A 26698-nucleotide genomic window follows, 5' to 3' on the forward strand; every position below is an offset into this window, starting at 1 on the left:
ACCGACACTTTTTATGGATAGGGTTGGCTGATTTTCCTAACAGCATTTGGTATAATATACCCTTAAAAATATATTTTTTTAAATATCAACCTTCATCCAAAATAAAAAAAAAAGAAGAAATCAACAAGAAAAAAAAATGTCTCTCAATACTGCAATTTGATCTAAAAAAAGGAATTACTCATCAAGCCTGCAATGGACAATTGTCTGCAGACACTTCCTGACCATTGATTCATTTGGCTGTGTATTTTTTTTTTAAAAAAAAATGCACATTTAAGATGGCAATCCTCTGCAGTGCCGGTCAGCCCTGGCGCTGGCTGCGGGCCGTCTAAGGTTTCTCCCAGAGTGCAGAACGACACCACGTGAATTGATTTTTCTCTGCAGTGACCGCTCCAGCCTGACTGGCACCGCAGCTGCCTCCCAACACATCTCATTAGGGTGCTAGGCAAATGGCAGCAGCTGGTGTCAGATTATAGAGGTGTTTTCAACAACGAAAACACAGCCCCCTCCGTCTTCAAGGCAACGTTAAATCATTTAGATGGTATCGCTTTTCGGTTAAGAGCATTATTTTTGGACAAAGACGACTTTCCAGTTGGAAGGGACCCCAGCTTTCTCGAAGGACACCAAGCTTATTTATTTATTTATTTTTTGAAATCACTTTTCTCCTACCTGCATTGTTTGGAAGTACTTGTTGCCGGGTAACAGTTTAGCAGCCATGTTCAAGGGCTGGGGGATTTTTTTTTTTAATATATATATAGATATCTTTTAAAATTTTTTTTAAATGTTCTATACACTAGTGGGGCGGGGGGGTTGTACATGATTTTTTTCCCCCCACTTGGAATTCAGTTAGCAAACTCTTTTATGAGATGCATCCTCTTAAAACTGGGTAAAATGATATTGCAGTGTGCAGCAGGTCTGCTCAGTGGGTCTCCTCTTGGCCCTTGCTGACCTCCTCTGTTAGCTCTGCTGAGCTCCCCGCCTTGAGACCTGCGGGCTCCTCAAAATTCCCTGAAGCCTCCGAGTCGACTCTGGAGCGCTTGAACCTGCGATCGGGATACTGGCTGTTGTCAAAAGGCATGCGATGGACGCAGAGGACGTGGGTCTTCAAGTTCCCCTTCTGAGAGGCACTGTAGGGACAGTAGCGGCACTGGAAAGGCCTGTGACCTAAGAGGGGGGAGAAAAAGTGGCCGGTCAGTGCTGTGCTCACACCTCCCTGCCCCAACGCCCAAAGGACCATTATCACCAACACGTCGTCATGTTATTCTTAATAAGGCTTTTTGACAATCAAATAGGAAATGATAGGAAAGCAACCAGTACAGTAGACACACGAACTAGGATTTAAAATAACTCTTCATTGTAACCAGAGTTTTTAACCCAGACATTTTAGGGGAAGAAGAGAAAGCACCTGATACCTGCATTTTTTTTTTCTATAAAGAGTTAGATTTTAAAAAAAAGAAAAAAGTTTAGGCCAAGAAAGAGGTGAAATCAAAGATATTCTGTAAGTACTTTCAGAACAGGAAATAAATTACCCCACCTTTTCTATGGATGGAACGTTAAAACTTTAGTGATGGACACTGAAATTCAAATTTCACCTGATTTTCGGGTGTGATGGAATATTCTCATTTGGGATTTTTTTCCAATTTTTTTTTTTTTTTTTTAATGTAAAAACCATTCTCACCAAGCTCCACCGGCTGTACTAAAACAAACCAGAGGCGGATCCGGCCCACAAACTATACTTTGCCGACTCTGACTCTAACACAAAAACCATAAATCCCTCCATCTGGGAGACTGACTCAGGTCTCAATGCAAAACCAGTTCACTTTCTTATCCTCCCATGAACTCTTTATTGATGAGCAAAGCAAGCATGGCGAGGGAGTGTGTTTGGAGGGTGAAGTGTGAGAGGGATGCTAACCGAGCTTGCTCTGGGCTTGCAGGGGTGGAAGGGCTGAGCTGGGGGGATTTGTAGAAGCTGAGAATTTTCAGGGGAGACAGCAGAAGGTATCAGGGGAGTGACCAGGCTGATCAAGGCTGATCAGATAGCCAAGGCCCAGTGTGAGTTTTAAAGAAGTTAGATTTGAAGAGTGACCCCTGAAATGGAACTCTTCCAGAAAGGTTCTAATTTAGAACAGAAGGACTCTTACGGCAATCCACCTAATCCTCCCTGTTTGATCTCTGCTTTTCCTCCTTATACAAGAGCACAGGAGACTCACATCTGCCTTTTTTTTTTTTTTTTTTTTTTATTAGGGATCTAACTCAGGTGCGCTGTACCACTGAGACACATTCCCAACCTTATTTCATTTTTCTTTATTCTAAGATAGTCTCACTAAGCTGCTGAGGCTGGCCTCCAACTTGCGATCCTCCTGTCTCAGCCTCTCAAGTCACTGGAATTACAGACATGTGTCACCACGCCCAGCTCATTCTGCTGCCTGGAAGAACTGTGGGTCCAGTACCTGGTTTGGAAACTTACAATGGACTGATGGCATTTCCTCCGATGCTGGGAAGTTGATGTCCCACTCCGGGGGGGGGGGGTTCATGAACGCTGTCCCACTCAGCACCCCTGAGAGGTCAAAACCCACAGCTGGACTTCATTTGCTCAGAAAAATAAACAAGCAAATATGTGGGCCAAACCATTTACCCCAGAAAATATCCAAACGGCAGAGTCAGCACCTTTTCTAGAACAGTCGTAGCATAAATCCTGTGTGTCTGATTAACAAAACAGTCTGGTCCCTGAGAACGTAGAAGCCACCAAATGTTGGTGGTTGGAGCTCAACTTCCCACCAAATGGGACCCAAGGCTGCACTCTTGCTTCACATGAACCCGTCTCTAGGATCCATCTGTTCTACTTGTCGAGTCCTTCTCTTTTCAATCCCCTTCAGAGCTGGGTACCCTGGGCACCAGCTCTGGCCTGGACTGTGACCAGGGCAGTCTCCGGAAACGTCTTCATGCTTCTGATCTCCCAACCTCCAGTCCATCCTCCTTCCCCAGGGCCACCAGAGTGAGTACTGGAGGAGAAGCTCAGTCTGTGATTTCTTTGCCCCAAATCCTTGATGGCAAATCCTACCCCGAAGGAGTAACCAGCGTCGGCCTGGTTCAGCCCGATCATCTTTCCAGACTCTTCTAGAACATCCTCCTCATCCCACGGGCGGCCTCTGCCAATAGGCTTCATTCTGAAGGGTCTTTACGACCTTGCTGGAGTCACTCTCCCTGAACGGTCACTTCCATTCTCTGCAGGTCTAAACCCCGGTCCTCTTCTGAGGCTCTGCTCCACGAGGTGCCTGCTTTGTGGACTCCTGTGTCTATACATAGGGATCCCCCGAGAGGCCACGCATCCCTGAGGCAGGAGTCATGCCCCAGCACCCAGCACGGAGGGAGCTGAACTACGATTATCTTTCTGCTTCACCTTGTCTTTGTTCAAGGCAATTCTGAGTTTGGGGGCAGAATTTTCGCTTCTTTTGTTTCCACCGGTTGTACCCGACGCAAGGCTCCAGTTGATCACCTTTCCCACTGGCAAAAGCCAACGTGCAAACATCTCGGATGTTGGAGATAAGAACAAAATGAAGCACAAGGAAAATGCCCTTGTCTTTGGTTTTTCCCTGACACCCCACCAGGGCAAGAGGAACGCAGAGCGTTAGCGGCCAGGGCTTGGGCCATGATTGCCAAGAAAGAGAAAGGTTCCCCAGCAGGATTCCTCTCCTGCCTTTCCCCTTACCCGGCTCTGCCCCTGGGGTTTGGTCACCTCTCCCTCAGATGCAGAGAAGGCCCTGGGTTGGGTGGGAAGAAAAGTGAAACTAATATTTCTAGTGCAGATCTAGGATTGTGCAAAGAATAGAGATGGTCCTTGTTCGTCACCATCTTGGGATTGGGACAGAGATCCAGGGCAGAATTAGGATGCTGCTGTGGTTCTGACAGGAACTGATTGTGTTCCCCAAAGTCTCCTGCATTGGAAGCTTAGTTCCCGGTGTGGTGACGTCAAGAGGTGGTTGGACCTTTAAGAGGTGGGGACTAGGGGACACGGGTTAGGCCACTGAGGTCACTGTCCTCAGAAGAGATTCATGCTCTTCTCAAGGGAGCCTGATTAGTTCATGTTAGAGCAAGTTGTTACAAAAGGAGAAAGTCTGACCTCTAAATATCTCTTCGCTCTTATTTTTCCATATGACTCTCTCCCTCTTGAACATGCTCATGCCATGCTGTCTTCCATGTTGTGATATGGCCAGAAGTCACAACAGAGTCAAACAGAAGCCAGTCCTGTGCCCTTACATCTCCAGAACTATTAACTAAATGAACTTTTTTTTTCTCTACAACGTACTCAGTCTCAGGGATTTTGTTACAGCAATGGATGAAAGACTAAGATGAGTGCCAGTTGGAAGCACTGGCATAGAGAAAACCATGCTTATTTTCACTACCGGAATAGTGGACCTAAGTCAGGGCTAACTTGGATTCCAGTGAGTTTCAAGAGGTCTTCCGCTCCAAACAGCTCTGAGAGAATATTGAGCCTCTAGAATTCTACCATCAATACATGAAGTTGCCATCTCTGTGCCCATTAAGCTGTGTCTAGCTCTTACTGAGAAAGGACTTGAGTTTTTCTAAAAGAAAAATTAGCAGGAGAAAGTAGAGCTCAAAATTATAGCTGGAGATCTAAGGCATAGAAGATCATTAAAAAAAAAATCAGGAAAATCTGAAATGCCAGGAAACCCAAGAAACACTTGTTTAAGGTTTTGTCCAAATCCTTTCACAAATGGATGGTACTCTAATGTTCCCACCAAGGGCAACTGACTGTGGCAACTCACATTGTAGGAGAGAACACTGTCCACCGTTTGATTTAACATCATGGTAATAATTTGGTCGTAGAAAACATCACCACGAGGATGCGTCTTTGGAGTTAAGAACTCCAATTGATAAGTAAATGAAAATTAAAAATAAAGTCAAAACTTTTGGCACCATGATGCAAAGAGAGTAGCAGAGCTATGAAGCCAAATGACCCAGGCATGGATGGTTGGAGTCTATCTCAGTTCACTAAGATCAGATCGGCTCTTCCCTTCTTCAGCTGTTTCTGTTCATCGGCCAAAGCTGTTTATTATATTTTCTATCATCATGGCTGAATAATAACTTCATTTAGGAATCGCACTCTGCAACCTTTGGAAAAGATGCCCTCTCTGCAAACATTATCTCCCCAGGAGCCAGGCAACTTGCCTCTTGGCACACTCAAGGAAGGACTTCAGATATCACCTTTATTTGCAATGAGAGCCTTTTTGAATTGGCCAACTTGGTATAAAAGCACTTAGTACATTTTTCCCCACCAATCGACTTTAAAATATTCATCACGATTTGATCCTATGGTTACATTCTGAAACTCCACTTCTTGGTAGAGTCAAAGATGATGTACGATAATTCTGGCAGATTTGGATACTTCAGCGGTCAAACCATTATTGAATTGGTTTTCTTTTTAACTTTGGTGCGATGGAAATCTATTTGTAAATGCATCTAAAGCTAGGCGTGCCTGCGTTTGTAGAAGGACGTCCATGCGATACGGGAATCATAAGAAATCCTGATCTTATAATATGCCTTGAAAGCAGAAACATTTTAGATAATAATAGTAGCTCCCCAAGACCCCAAAGACCTACATTCTACAATTCTTCACATTTGTTTCTGCCTGTTTATCCTCATACAGGGGCTTTATGGCAATGTCCACTTCTCTGGACAAGAAAGTTAAGATGCAGCAAACCTGCAAGATTTAATTTTAGAACAAATTTCCAATGAATATAAAATACTCAGATCCTTTAATTCTCCAAAATCCTTACAAGGATTATGATTACAATGTGTTTTCATGGGATAAAACACACACACAAAAAAAATACATCATCTATGCATGATTATAATATAGTTCTGTTGTTTTTAACATTTACATATGCATACATACACACATGTTGCTTAGTGTATAATTATAATGCATTTTGTTATATAGATTAATATATTATTTAAACACTCACATCCCCCTGGGATGTTGGTGGAAATTTTCCATGAGACTCAATTAAAAGCAAGTGCTGGGAAGAAACTTGGGGCTCCCTCTGTGGGAAGGGGAGTGGAGAAGTCGTGATATATCCAGAAGAAAGCATTCTGATCTCCCAAGAATCAAATTTCAGCAAAAGGCTGATCCTTTGGTGATGGGAACCTTGATTCTCAAACAGAAAGCTGTTATTATGCAAAGCACTTCTGGACACTTGACACATTTCTGAGTCCAGCTAAATCGGGATGAAAAGTTTCAAACTTTTCTACTCCCATCTGTGCATGTAAAGCCCCTGATATTGGCGCAAACACAATGACACTGAGGTCTGTTGGCTTTTGGTCAGAGAATATAAGCAAGGGATTGAGAACGAGCCCCAGGAGCGAGGGCTCCTTCACATTATGTTCCCCGTGGCTGTGAGTGGGGAAGTCGGGCCACCGGAAGCCACAGGCAGCTGGAGAGACCCATGCAGTTCAGCTGGGAATTTGCTGACCTTCCACCGAAGTGGCTGTGGATCCAGAGGAAATCAGATCTCTAGATGGGTATAGGTCATCCTGTGGCCAGAGAAGAAGCCAATTTCACCCATCCCATTATAATGGGATACCCGCCATGTTGCCTGGGCCATCTTGTTAGACTAGAAATCAAATTAGATTTAATTTGGTTTAAAGGTGGCAACAAAGAGTTAGTAGAGTTTGTCTGTTTCTAAGAAGCAGAAGAAACTTCAAGAACAAGGTGATACCTGTAATCCCAGCTCTGGAGGCTGAGGCAGGAGGATCGTAAGTTCAGAGCCAGCCTCAGCAACTTAGCAAGACCCCAAGCAACTTAGTGAGACCCTGGATCTAAATAAAATATTTTTAAAAGGGCTGGGGATGCGGCTTAGTGGTTAAGCACCCCTGGGTTCAATCCCTATTTAAAGAAAAAAAAAAGGTGAATCCAACAGTCTTTCATGGCGGTTGAATTGAAGGGAACAAGGACCTCTCTGGTCAGTTTCCCATTGGAGAGTAGCATTAAGACCATGGCCTCACCCAAATTTGACCCCACTGAGAAGCACCACACTCCAGCTTTGGCTAAATGCAAAGCCTTGGGCTCTGGCATCTTAGCCTTCTTTTGGGTATCCTCCTTGGCAGTGGGCAGGGTCAGATCTGGTGAGGAACGTGGGTTCAGACGGTCCCGTCCCTCCTGTCCTTCCTTCATGAGGTGGGTAGGACGCTTACGGCTGAACTTCAGTCTCCCTCCCCTCTGTCTGGCTTTGAGCTAGCTCTCTCAAGGCTCCGGTCTGCACCTCCTGAAAATGAGGAGGACTAGTACCACCTCCCAGGAGCAGCATGGGAGCCCCGAGGTGAAGAACTAACCTACACAGGGTGTGGACAGAGTGGCTTTGTCACGGTCACTGTTTCCTTGTCGTCATTAGGTTGTTAGCTACGCTCATTAGGGGAGGAGAGGCTTGTCTTTCATCTAAGGGACTGACCCCACAAGCCCTTGGTGGGCCGCTGTCTGGTGCCAACTGGCCCCAGTTGCTTTGGTCCAAGCGTCAGAGATTGCCTCTCCTTGAGCCACTGCCTCAGACTGGGGTCTCCGGGAAACTGTGAGAGGTTCAGAATCTAAAGGAACCAGAGAGGACAGGGTGAGGACAGTGAGGGGCTAGATCCAAGACGGCACTTGGAAACAATGCCGATTGTGACATGGTAGAGGTAATTAGGGGTTCTGAGAGTCCAGCCAGGAGGAATAGGGGTCCCTGAACATCCTTCTATTCTCCTCTCCTCAAAGCCCCCACCTTTTGTGGGTCTCCAAATGCTTCATGCTCTTTCCTGCCTCGGGACCTTTGCATGATCCTTCCTCATTTCTTCCATCTGTAATTCTCCCTGCCCCCGTGATCTCATCCTTCGGTCCTCCATGGCTCTGCCTCTACCTCCGGAAGCCCTTCCTTAATGATTCTAAACCTGCCAAGGTGGCCGCGAGACACATTATAGCAGACTCAGTAGAGAAGCTACCCCAAGTATCCGTAGAGCAATCAATAAACTATCGGTAGATGAACAAATAGAGCCATCATGGCTGTTTTCATCCCCCGATGGATTGTCAGTTCCACGGGTCAGGGGCTGGGCTTTTACTTGGGTGGTTTGCTGGCTTTGATTATTGCTGTTGCCGCTCAGCACAACGCTTGGCACATAACAGATGTCCATCACCTACTTCTCGGGTCCAGAAACATGGAGGAGAAGCCAACAGGAGAAGGGAAAGGGAGAGAGCTCCGTGCTCCTGCAGACAGAGGGACCTGCCTGAGCCGGGGCGCAGGGACAGGAAGCCAGGGATCAGCTCAGGTTTCTAGGAAGAGGTCAGGTGGTCGAGGAGAGGTGGACAGGTGCCAGGCTCACAGGCCCCCTGGGAAGTGGGACCCCATCCCATGGGAGAAAAGAAGTGACGGTCCTCGTCTGCCTGTAGCCAGGGCCCCGAGCCCTCAAAGGTGCCAGATGGATCCCCCCACCCCCCGCCCGCCCGCCCGCCCGCCCTCGCTCTTCTCTCTCTCTACCTCTCACTTGGAGGCCATCAACATTTCCCATCACTGCCATGCAAAAAGTAAGTACATCATACGTTAATTTGTATTGTCACTGCGCCGTAGAGCCGTGGTAAAGAGCACATTCATTTTTAATCCACTATGAATAATATATAAATATGTATACAGTGTGGAGGGTCAAGAGGGGTAAGGAGAAAGCAAGTCGTACATTGTTTATAACAAAAGTGGGGAAACGAGATATTTTTCTTACTTGGTGCGATGGAAATGTCGGTTCTTTCCCTGCACCTAAGGGGGAGAGGAAAATTCTTGCCCTTGGGGGGACCATCCATTCATTTACAGCTCAACACTGTGGGCAGCTGGTTGCGTGGGAGAGACGGGGGCTGCATCTCGGGGGCCTCCAGACTTTCCAAACTAATGGATCCTCCTCGGGTGTGGGTGACGGATGAGAGAGTGGGGAGAGGGTCGGTGACCAGCCCCTGGAGATCCGTCCTGCGGGGTGAGAATGTGTCAATGCCCTCTCCTCAAAGCGCAGTAGCGGGAGTGGCCTTAAGGGTTCCTGACAAGTGCCGTCAGGGAGGCGGCCTGGCAGAGAGGGCCTCCCGTGTCCCACGTAGGAAAAGCCGGCCAGGGAAGTGAATGGCCGACCAGAGTCGGGGATGTACCGTGAACTGGTTTCTGATCGGGTAGTTTCTAAGCACATTCTTGTCTTGCCGCTCACTCCTGTCCTGTCTGCAACCTCCTTCCAGAGGATTCTCTGCAGCCTGGGATGTTCCATTAGGAACTAAAGGTGCTCCAAGAGGTAGTCCATGAACACACGTAAAGGGTGTGGACTGTGCATGTGAGTATGCATATGTGTGTGGGAAAGACAGAGAGAGAGAGAGGGAGGGAGGGAGAGATGGAGAGATACCATGTGGTCATCACATGCCACTCCCCTTCTAGGCATGGATACCCCAGTGGTCTCCAGAAGCCCATCAAATTCTGGGCCTTGAGAAATCTTCGTTGGAATTATGGAATCAAGGAGTACAGTTGACTCTGGGTATCTGGAAGAGACTGACTCCAAGACATCTCCCACCATGGATACTAAAATCTGTGGCTGCTCAAGTCCCTTATATAAAATGACAGTTATATTTGTATATAACTTACATTCTCCCACATACTTTAAATCATATCTAGATTACTTAAAATACCTAATATAACTTTAAGTACTCGAAAAATAGTTGCTATGCTGTACTGTTTAGGGAACAATAACAAGAGAAAAAAGTCCATATTCGTTCAGTACAGACCCAACCATCATAGGACCATCATAGGCCTAACTACAGGACCCACAAGCCAGATATGAGGTCGGCAATGTGCAAACAAGAAGGGCTGGAGAAGCTGAGGGTTTGTGAAATGTCAGGAGACTGCAGGAAGGCGTGTTCCGATATCACTTCATTCATGGTGCTCAGCATGTGGCAAAATCAAGTTTTGCTTTTTGGAACATTCTGGAATTTTTTTTCCCAAATATTTTTGGTCCACAATTGGTTGACTCCACAGACGCAGAACCCATTGATCCATGATGTGCCGATCTAGAGAGCCAATTATATTCTAAGCCACTCCAGACGGCTTCCATATTGTATGGCCTTGTCTTCTAGATTGGACCAGGTAAAAAGGTGGAGGGCAGTAACCTTCAGAGGCAGCTTCCACACACAGAGCTTGGGAGGAGCTTCCTCCATATGGCACCAGGAAGCTCCTAATAATGCCAGGTCTCCTCGCTGTACCCAAACCAGAGCCCACTGGAATCCTAAAATCCAAAGACATCTGCAAAATGCATGCCAGTTGGTGAAAATTGGCTCACCTCTGGGGCCAGTGGGGTATGTTAGAAATTCGGTTCCCATAGGTAGACCTGCCCGCTTGGGAGGAATCCATAGTTATGGAGGTGACAGCAAGTTCATGGGCCCGGTGGTGGTCTGGTGTCCATCTGGGTCTAGAATTCCTCCCAGACCTCACCTGCTGCTGCTTCTTGTATGTTCCCTGCTTTAACCCTGAAGCTACAAATTGAGAGGCCCAGGACCCTCAGTCATCGTTTCCCAGGTTCAAGAGGCCAGCAGGGGCAATGAGATCAGTAAAAATGTACATAAACAAGTACCAACCAGGCCTACATAAAGAGCCATTTTCTCAATTGCATATATTAGACCTCTTTTTTAATTTCCTTAATTCCAAATAGGCATGAATGGTTCCAATCAGGTACATAATTTATGTTTTCAGTTTTTTAAAAAAATATTCATCCATCTAATCAAAGATGCTAAAACACTCTGGAATATCCTTAGTACAAATAATTTTAGGTTTTAAATTTCCTGTGATTCGGGTTTTAATTTAAAAGGCTACTCAAAAAATGTACTTATTTTGAAAGTGAATTTTGATCCATGTGGTAATAAATTAGAGACATCACTGTTAACTCATGTTTGGCTTAATATATGGAATATAGATAGGTTTGTAGAGAGGGATTAATATACATGCATATTTTTTCTTGTTTATCAAGTGAGAGGGCCTAGTAGTTATGACATTGATTTCTAGTACCACTCTCAAAAAAAAAAAAAAAAAAGTTCAGACACAGTGGCACACATCTATAATCTCAATTACTCAGGAGGCTGAGTCAGGAGAATCATAGGTTCAAGGCCAGACTGAGCAACTTAGCAACACCTTACTTCAAAATGAAACATATATATATTTTTTTAAAGCTATATATAGTTTAGTGGTAGAGTGCTTGCCTAATAGGAGCAAAGCCCTGAGTTAAATCCCTAGCACCGCAAAAATAAATAAATAAATGAATGAATGAATGAATGAATAAATAAATAAATGGAACCAAGACTCTTCAGAGAAATGGCTGATTCTAGGGCTTAGCAGGTAATGTACAAAATAATTCTGGAATATTTTGTCCTGGAAAATAAAAAATTGTACATATATGCATATAATTTCTTATCTCATATATAACATGTATATGTCATATATATATATATAATTTTTTAAAAAGGCACATATTGATGGGGTATTTCAAAATAGCAAGGAAACAGCTGAAGATCTTCCAAAGCTCAAAGCTGGAACTATTTGAGTGAGAAAGTAGATAATGTGTCAAATTATAACCCCCCCACAAAAAAAAAATCCACCCAGCATACAGACATCAATGATTGAATCAGTCAATACCAGGATAGCAGAATCAAATGCCCTGTGCATTCTGTGTAATCCATGTAGCTACTGCCCCTGGAGGGGGTGGAGCATGTGTTCTCCCTTCTGAAGCATGAGCTGCACATGGTGACTTCTTTCCAAAGTGCATAGTGTGAAAGGGGAGCACAGAGTAACTTGACAGTGGAGAAACCTGACCCAGAGCACCTCAGCCAGGTGACCAGGGTCATGTTGATGGTGGGCACCCTTGATCTGATCTGAGAAGAGCACATCACCTCTATCATTTCTTCCCTAAACCCATAACTTCAGTCCAATCCTGAGAAATTGCAATAGTGGGTCATTCTGCAAAACACTCTTCTGATCTATCAAGGTCATCAACAGCAGGAAAAATCTGAGAAACTGTCACAGCCAAGAGGAGCCCAAAGAGAGACCTGACAACCCATGCAATATGGTCTCTGGATGGGATCCTGGAGCAGGAAAAGGACATTAGGTAAAAAGTAAGGAAATATGAATAAAATATGTACTCTGCTTAATAGCAATGTATCAATATTGGTTCATTAATTGTGACAAATGTACTGTACTAATGTAAGATGTTAATAATAGGGGAAACTGGCTGGGAGACATATGGGAATTCTCTGTGCTACCTATGCAACTCTTTGGTAAACCCAAATCCATGCTAAAATGTTTTTTTAAAAATTACTTTTTAAAGTTTCTTAAAAAGTGAATCTGGTTGATTTGCAGTGAATAGGGAGATGGCCAGAGCTGAGAATGATCCCAATGTCACAGACACGAGTCAGCGGCTCGTAACTTTCCCGGGTGACACTTAAAATTCAGCAGAAGGAAGAAGCCCATGGACTCCCAGCTGGGCCCACTATCTCAGGGCCCAACTGGGGCACTGCATCATTTATTTCTCAAGCATGGTGGTTAGGACTGGGTGAGTCTCAGCTCACACAGCCACACTCAGACCTCACCTGTGTCTCTTCTGGGCTGTGTATGCTCTTTAATTTTTCTGAGTCTCAGTTTTCTTATCTGTAAAATGGTCATCATCATAATAGCTTGGGCATAGATAGAGCTGTTTGTTGTGAGGTTTAAAGGAGAACAGGTGTTAATGCTTGGTCAATGCGTGGCCTGATGAAAAGGTGACATAAGCATTTAATAGATGACAATTGATGGGTATCAAGATACTCTCATTATTAAGTGCCTATGACACCGGAGCCATGATCTATGCACATTTTGATTCCTCTTTCAGTGCTGAAGTCAAATGTTAGAATCTCCACTTGCCAAACAGGGACAGAGAGGTTCTGAGAGGCTGCACGTTTGTCCAGGGCCCCAAAGCCAAAGAATGGCGGAGCCCAGCTTTGGTCTGCAGCCAGAGCTCAGCCTACTGTGATTTACTGTCTCCCTGTAGCTTCAGGTTCAAGTTGAGTGCATATGCATGCCTGGGGGAAGACAGATTCCAGGAGGGGTCTGAAGAGAGCATCTCTGGTGGGCGGCTGGTAGGGTGTGGGGCCCAGCTCAGGCCTTGCCCCACCTCACACACAGCCCAGAACCTCCTCAGGGCTTCCTGCCCTTCCTTGGCCTGGGCTCAGGGAGGCCACCTTCCTTGGCGACTTCCTTCCCAGGCTGGGGCCACACCTTGTGGGCTTGGCCTCCCATGTCTATTGTCTGCCCCAGGCTGCTGTGGTCCTTGGAGGCACCGGCCTGCCTGGGTGGTCAGTCGACCGCCCCGGCAGCGAGCTAGCGCTCAACAGCCACTATTGATCCAGGATCTTAAATCATCCCCTGGATTGTATGAAAGCATTTATGTTTATCATTAAATAACCTTCAAAGGGTCGATGAACTTACTTTCCTTTTTTGAAGATTTTTAGATGTGTAATATAATAATACTCTAATGATACCCAGAGTTTGTCTCTGGGTGAGCGCATTTAATCCGGAAAGAAATGCTGGAGAGGCCAAAGCGAGAGGACAGTGGCCCCAATGTGAGAGGAACCCTGGGAGCACAAGGGCTGGCAGCCCCCCTCCCATCAGCAGAGACTGTCTTCTGTCTCCCAATATTGGGGGGGGGGCTGTAACACTGCACTGGGAAGGGAGGTTTTAAATGGAAGGAAGCAGAACTCTTCTTAATTTAATAGCCTTAGGAAAAAAACGCTAGTGAACCAGACTTGGATATTATTATCACTAAAATAAATAAATAAAGGATTTTTTTTAAGTTTTTAATAAATCAATTTTTAAATATTAAGTAAAAATTATTAAGGCGGTACTCAAAATGGCAGAAAAATACCCACATCCTCCCTGCTTAGGGATACTGGGATAAGCACAGTTATCTGAAGTCCCTGCTCAACAAGACAGGCCATGAGGACGTAGGGAATTTAGCAGCAGTGACAGCCAGTCCTGCCCTGTGTGAACCCTCCTCTGGGCACCATGAGGCTCACTGGGTCGACAGCCCATCTCAAAGCCACAGTGCCAGAGGAGGATGCAGAGCACCTTCCAAGCCAACTCCCCAAATCCCGTGTGTACTTGTGTCCACCCCTCCTCTCTAAAACTTTCGATGGCTCCTCGTTTCGCCCACAGCATCTTGACTCCTCTGCGTGGCTTTCCAAATGGAAAATCCTTCCTGCCTAATGCACCTTGCCACTCCTGCTCCAAACCTGCCTACTTCCAGCCCCAAAATCTCCTTCCAGTGAGACTTGCCAAAATCCTGACTCCTCCTTGAAGCACTTACCTAATGCACCACACAATCAGGCACTTTCATTATGTCCTTTAAGGACTGCTCACAGAGGGCTTCACAGGATGTGGATTTGGTGAGTGACTTCCCCTGCCCAGCCCAAATTTTCACTTTTACAAGAACCCTGGAGACATCCTGGGGTGGGAGATGAGAGAGTGAGCCCCAACAAGGCAGCCCTGACCTTGGACAGGAGGATCTTAGCTCCCGATCGAGTGGGGAGCACACATCTGCACCTTGCTTCCCTGCACCCTGAACTAGACTTCCTTCCTCAGCACAGGCCACCCCTTAGGATCAAGCAGGACCCTCCTCTGCTTGCTGCCGGTCCTTGCTGGTGCTGGTAGGTAGAATGCCCCACCCCTCCTGCTAATCGCTTCTCCAAGAAAATCTAAGTGTTCCACGTCTCCTCAATGCTGCCATACTCTGCCTGTCCTTCTCCAGGAGTGCTGAAGGTCATGGCCATATTCAGGTGCACCTTGGCTCACTGGATGGCTTTGCATTTTCCTCTGTTTCCTACAGCAAGGCTCAGTTTCCCACTCACAGCTCCATGAACTCTGCTCTTTCCTCGCCACCGTACCCCCCCAACTCCACGACTTCCTGGGGAGAGTTGGCATGGCACCACCCACTCTGACCACCCATTCTCCTAAGAGGTCACAAGCTGCAAGTTAACACACAATTTTTTTTTGTCCTCAACACTATTTATTTTTTTTTAATTATAATGCACCCTCAATGTTTAAAAACAAAAAAGATTTCACATAGAAATGTAGATTTCCAGTTTCTCTTAAAAACTCAGAGGTCTGGCAAGATCTTCCCAGAGGCAGTCACTGTGGAGCTAGGTCCCGGTTCCTCCTGCTTCCTGGAACTCCGTGCCTGGCACCCTCTTGCCCTTTGGCTCACTTTACCCCTGGCCATCTCCAGCTGGGAACTGGAGGGCATCAGAGTTCTCAGTCTCTCCAGTCTCCCAAACCCACGTCTCACCTTACTCAGGGGTGGGGTAGGGAAGCTGGGTGCGGCTTTTGTGTGTTTTCTCATTCAGCAGATGGGTTGCATTCCGGTACACACCCTGCGAAATAAACAAGTGGGTGGTCTCCGCTGGTTCAATGGTTTCCTGTTTTCCATTGTGTCGCTTAAAATGAACACATCAGCCTCTAATTGTACTTTCTGTTTTATTGTACAATTTAAATATGGGAGGGGGGCCAATATCGGAACTCCACTCGTGCCAAGGGTGTGCTGGGCGCGCTGTGTCGCACTGGCACAGACTCGGGTGGGGGCACACAATCTTTTCGGTAAATAAATATCAGTGCACTAAAAGCTAGTATCCAAGAATATCTGCGGGTAATCCGCTATCTACCCATATCTTTCATAAAAACATGAGTGCGTTTCTTAGGAGGTGGAGGTGCATATGGGTTAGAGAGCATCTCACCAAAGATAGTGTTGTGGGAGCAGGCACACGCCATCAAAATCCAGTGCTGTTGTGTGGTGTTAATGAGAGTTTTATGTGTGAGGGAGAGAATCGCACATCCCTCTTTTCCAAAAAGGAACCAACATCAACCCTCGGTACCCGAGGTACAGATCCATACAGACAGGCACATGGATTAATTGAAAACAGCTACTTTTTTATCGTGCCCCATTCAACAAATTGGTACCGTGAACAATAGAAAAATTACAAAGAAGAAAGGGAAGATGGAAGCCTAAACTTTCCAGCCTTCAGTCGTGGCTGAGTGCCACATGCCCAAAAATAAATAAATAAAAGGAAGCCTGGAAAGAGAGGTGTTTTTATTTTTTTTCTTTCATGAAGTCACAAAGGAAATGCTACTCCTTTCTTCTCTTTTTTCCCCCCTATAAAAGGCTCTCTCTAAAAAATCAAAGGTGTCAGACTTTGCTTTCTCTGGCTGGCATGATCTGGAATATGGCTGAGGAATGACAGATGTCGGCACCCAGCTGCAATGAAGCATGCTAAAGTTTCCGTCTAATCCACTTATTTCTCTGTAGTCACGTAAACCAAAACAAATGGGCAGGGCTTTACATTAGGAAAAAAAAAAAAAGAGCCCACAGCAGCAGGACTTTGTTGCATAATGCAGTCTCCACGCCATCTTGGTATTACTTTCCCTTCTGCAGAGGGAAAGGCACCTTGCGGTGAGAGCAGGTCCCTCAATGTGCTGCCCCAAAGGGGCCAATTTGTGTACCCCTTTATCCCGTGCCAGACACGGTTTCCCAAGGGAGAAGGAAGCTGGGCCAGGGTGCAGGGGGCGTGTCAGAGGCCTCAGAACAAGCACCCATGTGCCGGTGGCACACACCGGCACCCCGTTGCACACTTACACACTAACCCACTCCCAGGTTTTGTAGCTGCTAAACTAAGATGATCGGTTTAATCACCAGCACCGTCGTTTTCAACTACTTGAATAAATCCAGAGGAATTATAAACGGAGCCCGTGTGTAATTAAAGTGAGGGTTGTTAGACTCTTCATTTAATAAAACACTTGAAAAGAAAAGCCCTCGTAGGTTTAGCTGGGCCTCCGGGAGCAGGAGGGTAAGCGCACGCAGCAGGCAGGAGGAGGCAGGGCTCCCTCCTTGGAGCGTGTAGGGCAGCCACCTCCTGAACCCAATCCCCTTTAAATCTTGTAAGGAGCGAGCAAGGATCAGGGGTCTTGGGGCTCTGTCACCGCCAGCAGTTCCAACAGCTGCGAAGCACTCTTTCAGCGCAAGTCACAAGAAGAGATGTGACGGATTTCGCCCATGGCAGAATGGCGTACCGTTTCTGGCCCTTCAGGCAAAAACAGTAAAGGCAAAGAGGAGAATTTGAGATTTCCCCCCTTAAACTTCCCACAACAACCTCAGCAAAACCACATGACTTGCCTTCTACAATCTCCCTGGTGTGTTCACTGCTACTTTGGCAGGGAATCAGAATTACTGTTATATAAATTCCATCTGATGCCAGATCGACCATCTGTGAGTAAAACTGCTTCACCTACGTCTGCCTGCAAAGCCACTCTCCCAGAGACAAGGGAGAAGGGGGAAAAAAAAAATTTGATTAATTTGCAGAATGCTTGTGATTTGCTCATATATTATTATAACTGCTCATCAGCACATGACAAATTCCCAGCCCTCGGTGCGGGCATCCGTTTGGTTTCAGCAGTTTCTTGCGTCGACACCTGACAGACTGCAGGGCCTCTAATGACTTTCAGATGCTTACAAACAGTAATTCTATCTTCAGAATAAAAAAGAAAAATCCGTAGGAAGAAAAGAGGAGCGAGTTCGTCTATTTCATTTCCTTCCTGTATATCAACATGATTTAACTGTAAGGGCGGCCACAGCTCCAAGAGGGGGCCCTCCCAGGCCTGACCAGGACCGCCTGCAGAGACAAAGACCCCCAGTCTCTGGACACAGAAGCGGACAGAGGCCACTCTAGGGGAGGGGGCGATGTCAGGCGGTGCTGGGTGCCTGCCACCGCGGGGTGGCTCTTTCCCTCCCTCTGCTTTGCAGCATCCCTTTCACGGCGGACACACTTTTAATACCCTGGTAACCTCTCCTGTTCTCTGCAAACACATCTGCCTCCTAAATGCAGTTGGATTTCTGGCTTTCCCCCTCCCACCCCACCCCACCCCCGCCTTTTTTTTTTTTCCCCTTTGCTTTTAAAACTCTGATTATGGCTTCTGAAGCCCTGCCTCTGTGCTTGATTGCCTGTTTTAGATTAGAGATTTTAGCAAGGAGACAAAGAGTTCAGAATGCACATCAGTCCCGCATATGAGGACCCACAGAAGGAAAAGCGATAAAATGCGATGTGCCATCTGTCCACAAACAATAACCTGCGTGTTTGGAGGCTCACAAATTATTTAGCACACAACCTTCCCAAATTACAGAGCCTGGAAACAGAGCAGAGTCTGGGAGTGAGACCCTCTTTGATGTCCCCTGGTATTTCCCACCACCACCCCCTCACCCTCACCCCTCAAATTGATTGCTAACAGTTGAGGAATGTCCCGGTGACAAGTAGATTTTTATTATCCGGATCTTCCTATTACATTTGGCCTGAGATCCGAGCAGGCACAGACTTCCCCCACCCCATTAGCAGGGCCCCACCCCCACCCCCCACGCTCACCCCTGACACAGACCTTTGGGGACAACTGGCCCAGATGAAAAGTCTGTCTCCTTTGGCCTGCCTCTGTGCTTGGGAGAGAGGGGAGGTGGGCTCCTGAGCAGACCCCACGACCAATGCAGAAAGATCTTGCTAATCAGCCTGCTCAGCATCTGCCTCATATGCGAGAGGGTGTTCAGGAGGCATCCAGTCTGCCCAAGTTAGTCTCCCTCCCACCTCCTGCCCTCCCTCCAGCATGTTCTAATACCTTTCCCAGCTCAGACTGTTAGGAAAAGTCTCACTGACCCACGGGCCATAAACTACTCATAATAGTTAGCCAGTGTCTTTACTCAAGCTATGAAATTCCTTCCAAGATGATTTACTAAAACGGTAGAGAAAGAAGGAGTGAGCATCACTGAAAAGGAAAAAAATATATATATATTTTTATTTGCAGTGGGTACATATTTTAGCACACACTCCTTACTCTTTGTTTCGAGAGTGGGATGGCAGATGAAGTGCCAGGCTATGACAAAGCATCTCATTTAGCCCTCAGACAACCCTGGAAGTTAGGTCCTGTTCTTATGATCCTCCCATTTCACAGATGGGGAAACTGAGATACAAGATCAAACAGAAAGCAGGGCAGTAGTGTTTGAGACCAGGGGCATCTGACTCCGAAAGCCTCCTCTCCAAACCACCAAGAGCCTCCAAGTTCCTGCTGGAAGAGGAGGCAGCAATGTTGTGTCAAAGAACCCAATGGAAAACTTTGCATGATTATTAATAAACAACCCAACAAACATGTACTTTGCAAATGGAAGCATTTCTTTCCTGAGTCTCAAAATAGACACGTCGTCGTCGTTACAGAGGGAGGAGAGAGAGAGAGAGAGAGAGAGAGAGAGAGAGAGAGAGACTAGACCTGAATGTGAACCAAATGAGGCTTCATTACCAAATTCATTGCAAGTTTGATTATTCAGATTCAAGCCCCTTTCCAGACGCTTCCTCCCAGGGTCCAGCAGACTTCAATGCTCCCTAACCTCTGTAGGACTTGAGTCTGCCTTGGGTCCCTTTATAGGAATGCTCTTCTCTCCTCTTATGTGACAGTGACCCAATCTTACTGGTGTTTGTTCCCAATCACAAATGTACACTATAGGTGGCCATTTCTATGGCGAAACTACTGGAGAGATCTCAAGGATGTCCACTCGAGCATCCTGAATGCAAGATTGTTTTCCAGCCCCCACTTACCTGAAGTCAACTAGGACGGGGAAGTTTGGCTGAAACCTGGGTGCGGGGATGGGGGGCGGTAGGGAGGTGGCAGTGGAGGGAGGAAGAAGAGGAGCTCACTGGCATTCAAACAACCAGATGTTTGTTTTGTTTTTTTTAAACACAAGATGACAAACAACAAGCCACACTAAGTTCCCTCTTCGGGTAGCTAGCAGTGAAACGGAACTCTGTGTGTTTCAGTCCCAGGTAGAAAGCATGGATGGCTATTCTATTCTTCTTCTTTTCACTATTGCTATCACTGTCTTCTCTTACATATGCATCAAACTTTATAATTCGCTAAGAGCCTTTGCACACAAGAGTTCACAGAACACAGGGCCTGGGAAGCTGCCCCAGGAAGTTGCAGGCTGCCCAGTGGCTCTGCTCTCTGCAGGGCATTGAAAACACAAAGGGACATGCAGGCACCTTCCCAAACCGGGAGCTAGCTTTATTTCAGAGGATATCTCCTAATTTTTATTTCCTTTGTGATAACCATGTTATCACAAAAGTAATCCCAGGTACTCAGAAATCTTAACCCAAATAAGTGAATTTTCCAAACTCCTTTCTCTCTCAAGATGATTTTTAAAAATTGGAAAGGGAAAGAAGAAATGAATCTCTTTTTCAAAGAGAAAGTTTCTGTTATGGGTGGGGGCATGTGCCTGTCTATCACATGCCCCTCCCTCCACATCATTTTTTTGGGTTTTGTGCTCAAGTACTGTACAAGGACCATCATCTCATTGATTCTTCAAAAGAACAGAATAGTTAGTATCCAGTGTTAGGATAAAGCCCAAAATTACTCCAATCATGGGCAAACAGGTTCCAGCAACACAGAGGATACCTTGAGCAGGCTGTTCAGGGCAGACAGCTCTAACTCCTGCACCTAGATGTATGACCTTGAGCAGGCTCCTTCAGATTCCCAAGGCCTCAGTTTCCCCATTTATCAAAGAAGTGAATGCTAATGCCTCTCTCAGACAGCATGGCTAGGCCCAACAGGGTCCTTAGCATGGAGCACAGAGCATGGAGTAGACAGTGCTGACCTCATCTATAGCTATCATCATAAATTTCAGCTGCTGTTATTCATCAGAGTCCAATGTCCCTGAAGGTTCTGGCCACCATCACTCCAACCAAAATATTTCTTCATTCTGGGGAGAACAGGGGGCAGCTATGTGCAGTCCCATGTGCTGATCTTGCTCCAAAGCAGAGCTGCCACTAGCCTTGGATATGTGTTGCTTCTTCTCAGGTACACACTTAAATGAAATATTGAAGTCCATCAGTATAAAGTGGAGGTTTCAGAGGCTGTAGTAAGAAAATTAAAGCAACCAAGTGAGAGCATTTTATGCATGCAGGATAACTGCCTTTTGATATAGCTTTTTACTACACATTTGCTATTATGGATCCATAACAGATAAATGTGTATCGTGGAATATATAAAAGTGCCAGCAATTGTCAATATGCATTCACATGCTGTATTAAGAATATTCTATAAAAGACTCTCAAAATATGATGGATGTGCATAACTCAGTGAGTGATACTCTTGATGAAAATTTGGGAAAGTGCATCTTAAGCCCTAAGGAGGTTTATTAGACACAGCAGCCCAAACTCAGCTGACATTTAAAAAAGTCCCTTGATACACAGAACAAAGAGTCCTCAAGCACACACTTTTCTGCAAAGCAAGGATTCAAAAACACACATAAAAATGAAATGTATAAATTCCAAATTCTGGGCTTGGGTGGGAGGAGGGAAAGGATTTGGTCACCAGAGTTATTAACCTAGAACAAACGTGAACATCCATTCTTCAGACACTTGCTGGGCTCCCTGTGTAACCCAGGGAGGGAGAGAGCTGGGGTGCATTGAACTGACATGGGCTCTGTCCTCTCATCTTTAATCTACATATTTGCTGGGCGTCTAATCCTCAGAATGAATTTTAAACTTGGACATGGTTGTTCTGCTGCCTTCACTTTCCTGGCAACCATAAACACATTGTTATGCTCTTAAAAAAATAATAAAGTAAAACACTACTAGCTTCCTATACACATAATAAAATCAATCTTTTGCCTCTAGTGCATTCAACAAAATCGCATGTCCGCAGAAAATACGTAATTGTCACTGTCTACAAGAATCATGGAAATAAAAACCAAAAAAAAAAAATTAAATTAAAAATTTAAATCCAAAGGTCAGAATAAAATACTAAGCCTATCCTACGAAAATAGATATAAATATTTGCATGTATTTTATACACCATGTGTCCTGAAAAGTGCCCATCAAAATGGATGCCCAAATTCCTAATATGCATGTTCCTTTTTTTTTTGATAGTTTGATTTGTTTATGAAGTCTTCCTATTTCCCCCAAGATATAGACATTATACACATCAACAGTAAATATACCTTTTTAATTGAACTGGTAGGTTGAAGGCGATGTGCCCTTGAATTTGCACTGAAAGATAGACAGTGATTATTTATAATAAGGGATTTATCACTTCTCGCCCTTTTGGCTAAGATCAAGTGCATACTAAAGGATTCAACCACCGATTTCCCTTTTGTGTGACGAGGAATTATCAACAGACCATATTTAAGTAAATAGTGCCAAATAAAATTCTGCAGTAAAGGACAAATTCTCCCCAGGCCGGATGCGGGTTGCACAAGGCCCCGTTGATGCCATGTCCTCTATTCCACACCGGAGAAGGGAGACCAGCAGACGCAGGGCTCAAATCCATCAAAGTTCACATTTGACTCGCTCCTCCAAGCCCAGAGTGTGGGAATGTGGCAATCTGCGATTTATTTAATTTTAATTAAATTTTGTTTCACATCCTGTTTTGCAAGTCAGCAAGATGGACTCGATTTGCCAAAAGGGGGATGGAAATAAAAGAAGCAAAGAAGTTTCCCCCCTCCGTCCTGGTGTAGGCATGAATTAGCAGCCCAGTGTTTGCCTGGCTGGGGCTGAAGCCTTTCTCTGGAACACACAACTCTGTCGGTGGAGCCTGTCTTGCCCACAGTATCACAGCCCTGCTATCTCCTCGCTGAAGGGCCTATTTGTCTGCTTTAAGTGAAATCACTCAATTCTCAAAAGTCAGTGGAGGACTCTAGAAGGGGGAGGGTTTGGATAGGCTACTCCAAATAAGTTCCATTAATCAAAAGACACAGTGTAATGTAACTAATATTTTACAATTAGGGGAGACAAGATGGAACTAAAAGCCATCTATCTCTCTTATACCACATGATCATCGATTCATAATCGGGGACTGAGAGTTGCACAAAGATGCATTTACTGGATGGGGGGAGTGGGGGGAGGGCCGGCCTGAGCCGAGATAATGAACGCGATGAGAGAGCGCAGCGCTGAAGGCTGAGGAGAGATGACAGAGGAGCTCAATGCTGACGGATGACATGAAGACACGAGCAGATACCTGACAGCCCGCGGGAGCCGCTGCGCTCCTTCCCCAGCATTATGATCCTCAATTATCTTGGTAAGGGACTAAGAGGGGGAGAGAAGGAACGAGGAGGCTGGCGGAGCTGGCGGTCACTCAGCGCTGGGCCGATGCGCCACCGTGCCACGCTGCCAAGGCGAGCCCGCCGGCCCCCAGTGCGAGCACCACTTTGTGCGGCTGCGGTTCCCATTGTCAGCGCTCCTGGGCACACCGGGGACAACGGGGGATGCCCGGCGCTCCATCTGTTTTGTAATAAAATTCCTAACTCTTCAAAGGGACACATTTTTTTTCTTTCACTGCCACCTTCAGGAAAAAAAAAAAAAAAAGAATTGGTCCTTTCCAAAATAAATAAATAAATAAATAAATAAATAAATAAATGAATGAATGAATGAATGAATGAATGAATGAATGAATGAATGGAAAAGAGAGTGAGGAAGGGGCTTCCTGGGGAGTTGGGGGTGGGGTGGGGAGGCTCTCCGCTGCTGCTGCAGCAGGAGCTGGCTGGAGACAGCTCACTCTCTGGAATGGTCTTCAGAGAACTCCTGCAAATGAGTAATGGGAGGAGGGAAACGAGCCTGTGGGAGCTTAAAGACAGAAGCTGAGAAAATTCGAGAGTGGAGCAGGAGGGAAGTTTTGCAGGCCCCATCAGTGACCCTGGGGAATTATGAATGACACAGAGGAGAAGGAGAAACTTTCTCTCCCTCTTTTGTCCCGTCTTGTGTATATGGGTGTGTGAGTGCGCACGCACAACACAACACTCAAATGAAAACGCTGCCCAGTTTTCAGAGCCTCCAGTCCCTGCCAGAGGCCAGGGTGTCCCATTCCCAGGCACTTCCTACCCTGCCCCCAAGATTTCTTTGTAAAGGTACAGATGGCCTCACGCCAATGCTCCTGTAGGATGTCTTCTCAACAAAGAGAAACCAGTGATGCTCTCTGGGAGGCAGCGAAACTTGGGGTGTCAGCAAAATGGCGGGACCCAGGGCAGGTGGCCGAAAACAGAACCCAAATCCTTGATGGAGGTGGAGGCAGCTGCGGCCTGGAAGGTGTCCTGGAAGGTGTCCTGACTCCCTTGGCTGCCTTCGCAGGGGCCCTTTCTTTAATACACGATATGATAGTACTATGGTGACAGATTATGTAATATGCACAAATCCCAAAGTGGAGCCAGAGGGCCCGGGAAAACACGATTTTTATGGCATTTGACTTTTTAAATCAAAACCTGACTACCCATGGGTTACCTATGGATGGTGCCCTGACTCCTCCCCCTCCCGTCTGTCTGGCTGCCTGAATCTTTCCACCTTGCAGGGAGGGGTCTCTGTGCCCAGTGTGCAAGGGAAAGTGAAGCCAGATAAGACACCCTAGAGTTTGATTTCCCTACAGAGCAGAGGGAATTCTTGTATATATGGGTGTGTAAGTGTGCACACACAACACAACACACAAATGAAAACACTGCCCAGTTTTAAGAGCCTCCAGTCACTCTGGCCTCCTTGCTCAACGGGAGAATCCAACAACTCCGATGGGCTAAGGCAAAGGCAGGTGATAAAATTCCAAAAAGTCTTCTTCCAGACCACCCTCGATCCATCTTGCCTCACCCCTGGGGAAGGTGGGTGGAGCATGGGAGACAGGTACACCACTCCCAAGGCTGGGAATCCAGAGACCCAGGGTCTTAGATGGAACAACACTCATCCCTGTTCAATGTTTTGCCTACTTTTTTCTAAAAACTTGGTGAAGTCTTCCCTAACCCTTGCTGCACTGCCAAAGTTGCCTAAAGGTGCCAAGAATAAGGGACCTCTGGGTATGCATAAAAAGGTGTTGAATGCAATATGGTAGGCTTATCAGAGGGCAAAGGTACTAAACAAAATCCATCTGTCTGGCCCAAGTAACTGTAATCCCCTTCCCACTTGACCCCCTGGAACCTGCATTGAAGCTATAAGTGGTCCCAGGAGGCTAAGTTTGAGTGTCCCAGGTTTGAGTGCATAAATAGGGTGCGAGTGTGTCTGCCCTGGGAGGCTCGGCGAGGGCCACTTTGCTGGTCAGCCAGGGGTCAGGTCCCGGCTGCTGCAGGCGGTTCTGCAGCATCAATCAACCCCTATGAAGTCATCCTGTGAAGCCAACAGCCCCTCTCCCTTGCCTGAACTTAAGATTTCCTAGTTCACATGTAGATCCTTTGATGCAGAACGACTGAACCAAGCTGTAGCTGGGTAAAATGAAGCATGAAAGCCAGCAAAGCCAAGCCTTTGAAAATGAAGTTCCAGGGCGAGAGTCCTTACTCGTGGTTTTAACCTTTCCATGGCCACGATTTTGCCCTTCAGCAGAAATGAAATGAGAACTAAGAATTTTCAGGGAGGGTGAACAGATTGACTGAAACCTCTTTACCCTGGAATCCATGGAAATTCAATTTATTGTCTTTGGGAGCAGTCTATGCAACAAGACATTTGTGTACGTGTGGATCATTGTGGGTGCTGGTTGGTGGCATGATTCTTTTATCTGTGGCTTGATCAGATACAAGATTCAGAAGATAAACAGTGCTCTAAGAGGAATTTCTAAAGTGAGCTCTTCTTACAAAATACATACATATATAAAGTCTCGCAAGCTTGTCAATGCATTTTTTAAAAGCAGTGTTATGAGCCTGCATTCTTAACTTGAATGAGGGAAGAATAAAGGTGTGAATTCCGTGTTGGTCTAATTAACTGAGCTATGTTGATTGATAAGAAATGAAAGTTGAGTGGATCCCAGTGACAGTCCCCTTGTGTTTGAGAAGTTATAGAATGGAATCGAGTAGACGAGGTGATCGCTCCATGAAATGGCTTAAGATTCCACAGGTTCTGGAAAATTCAGTCTGTGATGATCATGGATTGTGGTCACATAACTCTCCAGTTCCTGCATTGGAAAGTCCGTGTCTTTGAAAATATATTTAGTGAGCAATTCTCCTCCCCTTTATGGGGACATCCGAATTTCAGATACGGCTGACCCTAGTGTGGAAGGCCAGTGGAAGACATCAAAGAGCAGAAAGATGGCCACTCGGCTTGCCCCCTTAAGTCTCAGACTAGGTGGGCTGGCGGCCACTAAAAATTAAATAGGAGAGGTTCTCAAAATGAAAACTGAACATTTCCACAATCATAAAATCAGCTCTAACACTGTAATACTCCTTGAACTCCAAACAAATTATTTGGAAGGATATTAAGCCTGGAAGGTCTTTCAAATTCCTTATTAGAATGGAGATTACTTAGAGCTCATGGCCAAATCACATACAATTTGACCCAATTCTTTTCCACCCTTTCATATCATTTGATATTAGACAGAAACTATTGTTCGAATGCAGAAATTCATTATCCTCTTCTCCAGCCAAGGCCAGGCTGAGAAAATTCCCTGAGACCTGGCTTTCAACCTTTTATTGCAGCCATAAAGGTGGTCTTTCGTGCCACCTAGAGGAGAGATGGGAGCATAGCATGTGAGTCACTCGGAGGAAAATTAAATACAGCTGAATAATTGAATGAGAGGGCAAGTTGAATCAGGGGTCACCATCTGTTTGACTAGAATTGTTGGCACATTTCAGCTAAGCCTCG

The 26698-nt window shown here is 45.9% G+C and overlaps 1 protein-coding gene across 16 annotated transcripts in view; it reads right to left on the minus strand.

Moving 5' to 3' along the window:
* Window positions 1–258: 258 nt before the first annotated feature.
* Znf536 (zinc finger protein 536) overlaps window positions 259–26698 on the minus strand; it is a 431882-nt gene continuing 405442 nt past the window's right edge. For 15 of the 16 annotated variants that reach the window (XM_078032225.1, XM_078032215.1, XM_078032220.1 and 12 more), the window contains one exon: window positions 259–1161. In XM_078032225.1, the coding sequence (XP_077888351.1) occupies window positions 917–1161 (245 nt within the window). In that variant the 3' untranslated portion in view covers window positions 259–916. The remainder of the gene's footprint in view (window positions 1162–26698) is intronic. The other variant, XM_078032228.1, reaches the window with a different exon arrangement.

Source organism: Ictidomys tridecemlineatus, chromosome 15, assembly GCF_052094955.1.
Source record: "Ictidomys tridecemlineatus isolate mIctTri1 chromosome 15, mIctTri1.hap1, whole genome shotgun sequence".
NCBI lineage: Eukaryota > Metazoa > Chordata > Mammalia > Rodentia > Sciuridae > Ictidomys > Ictidomys tridecemlineatus.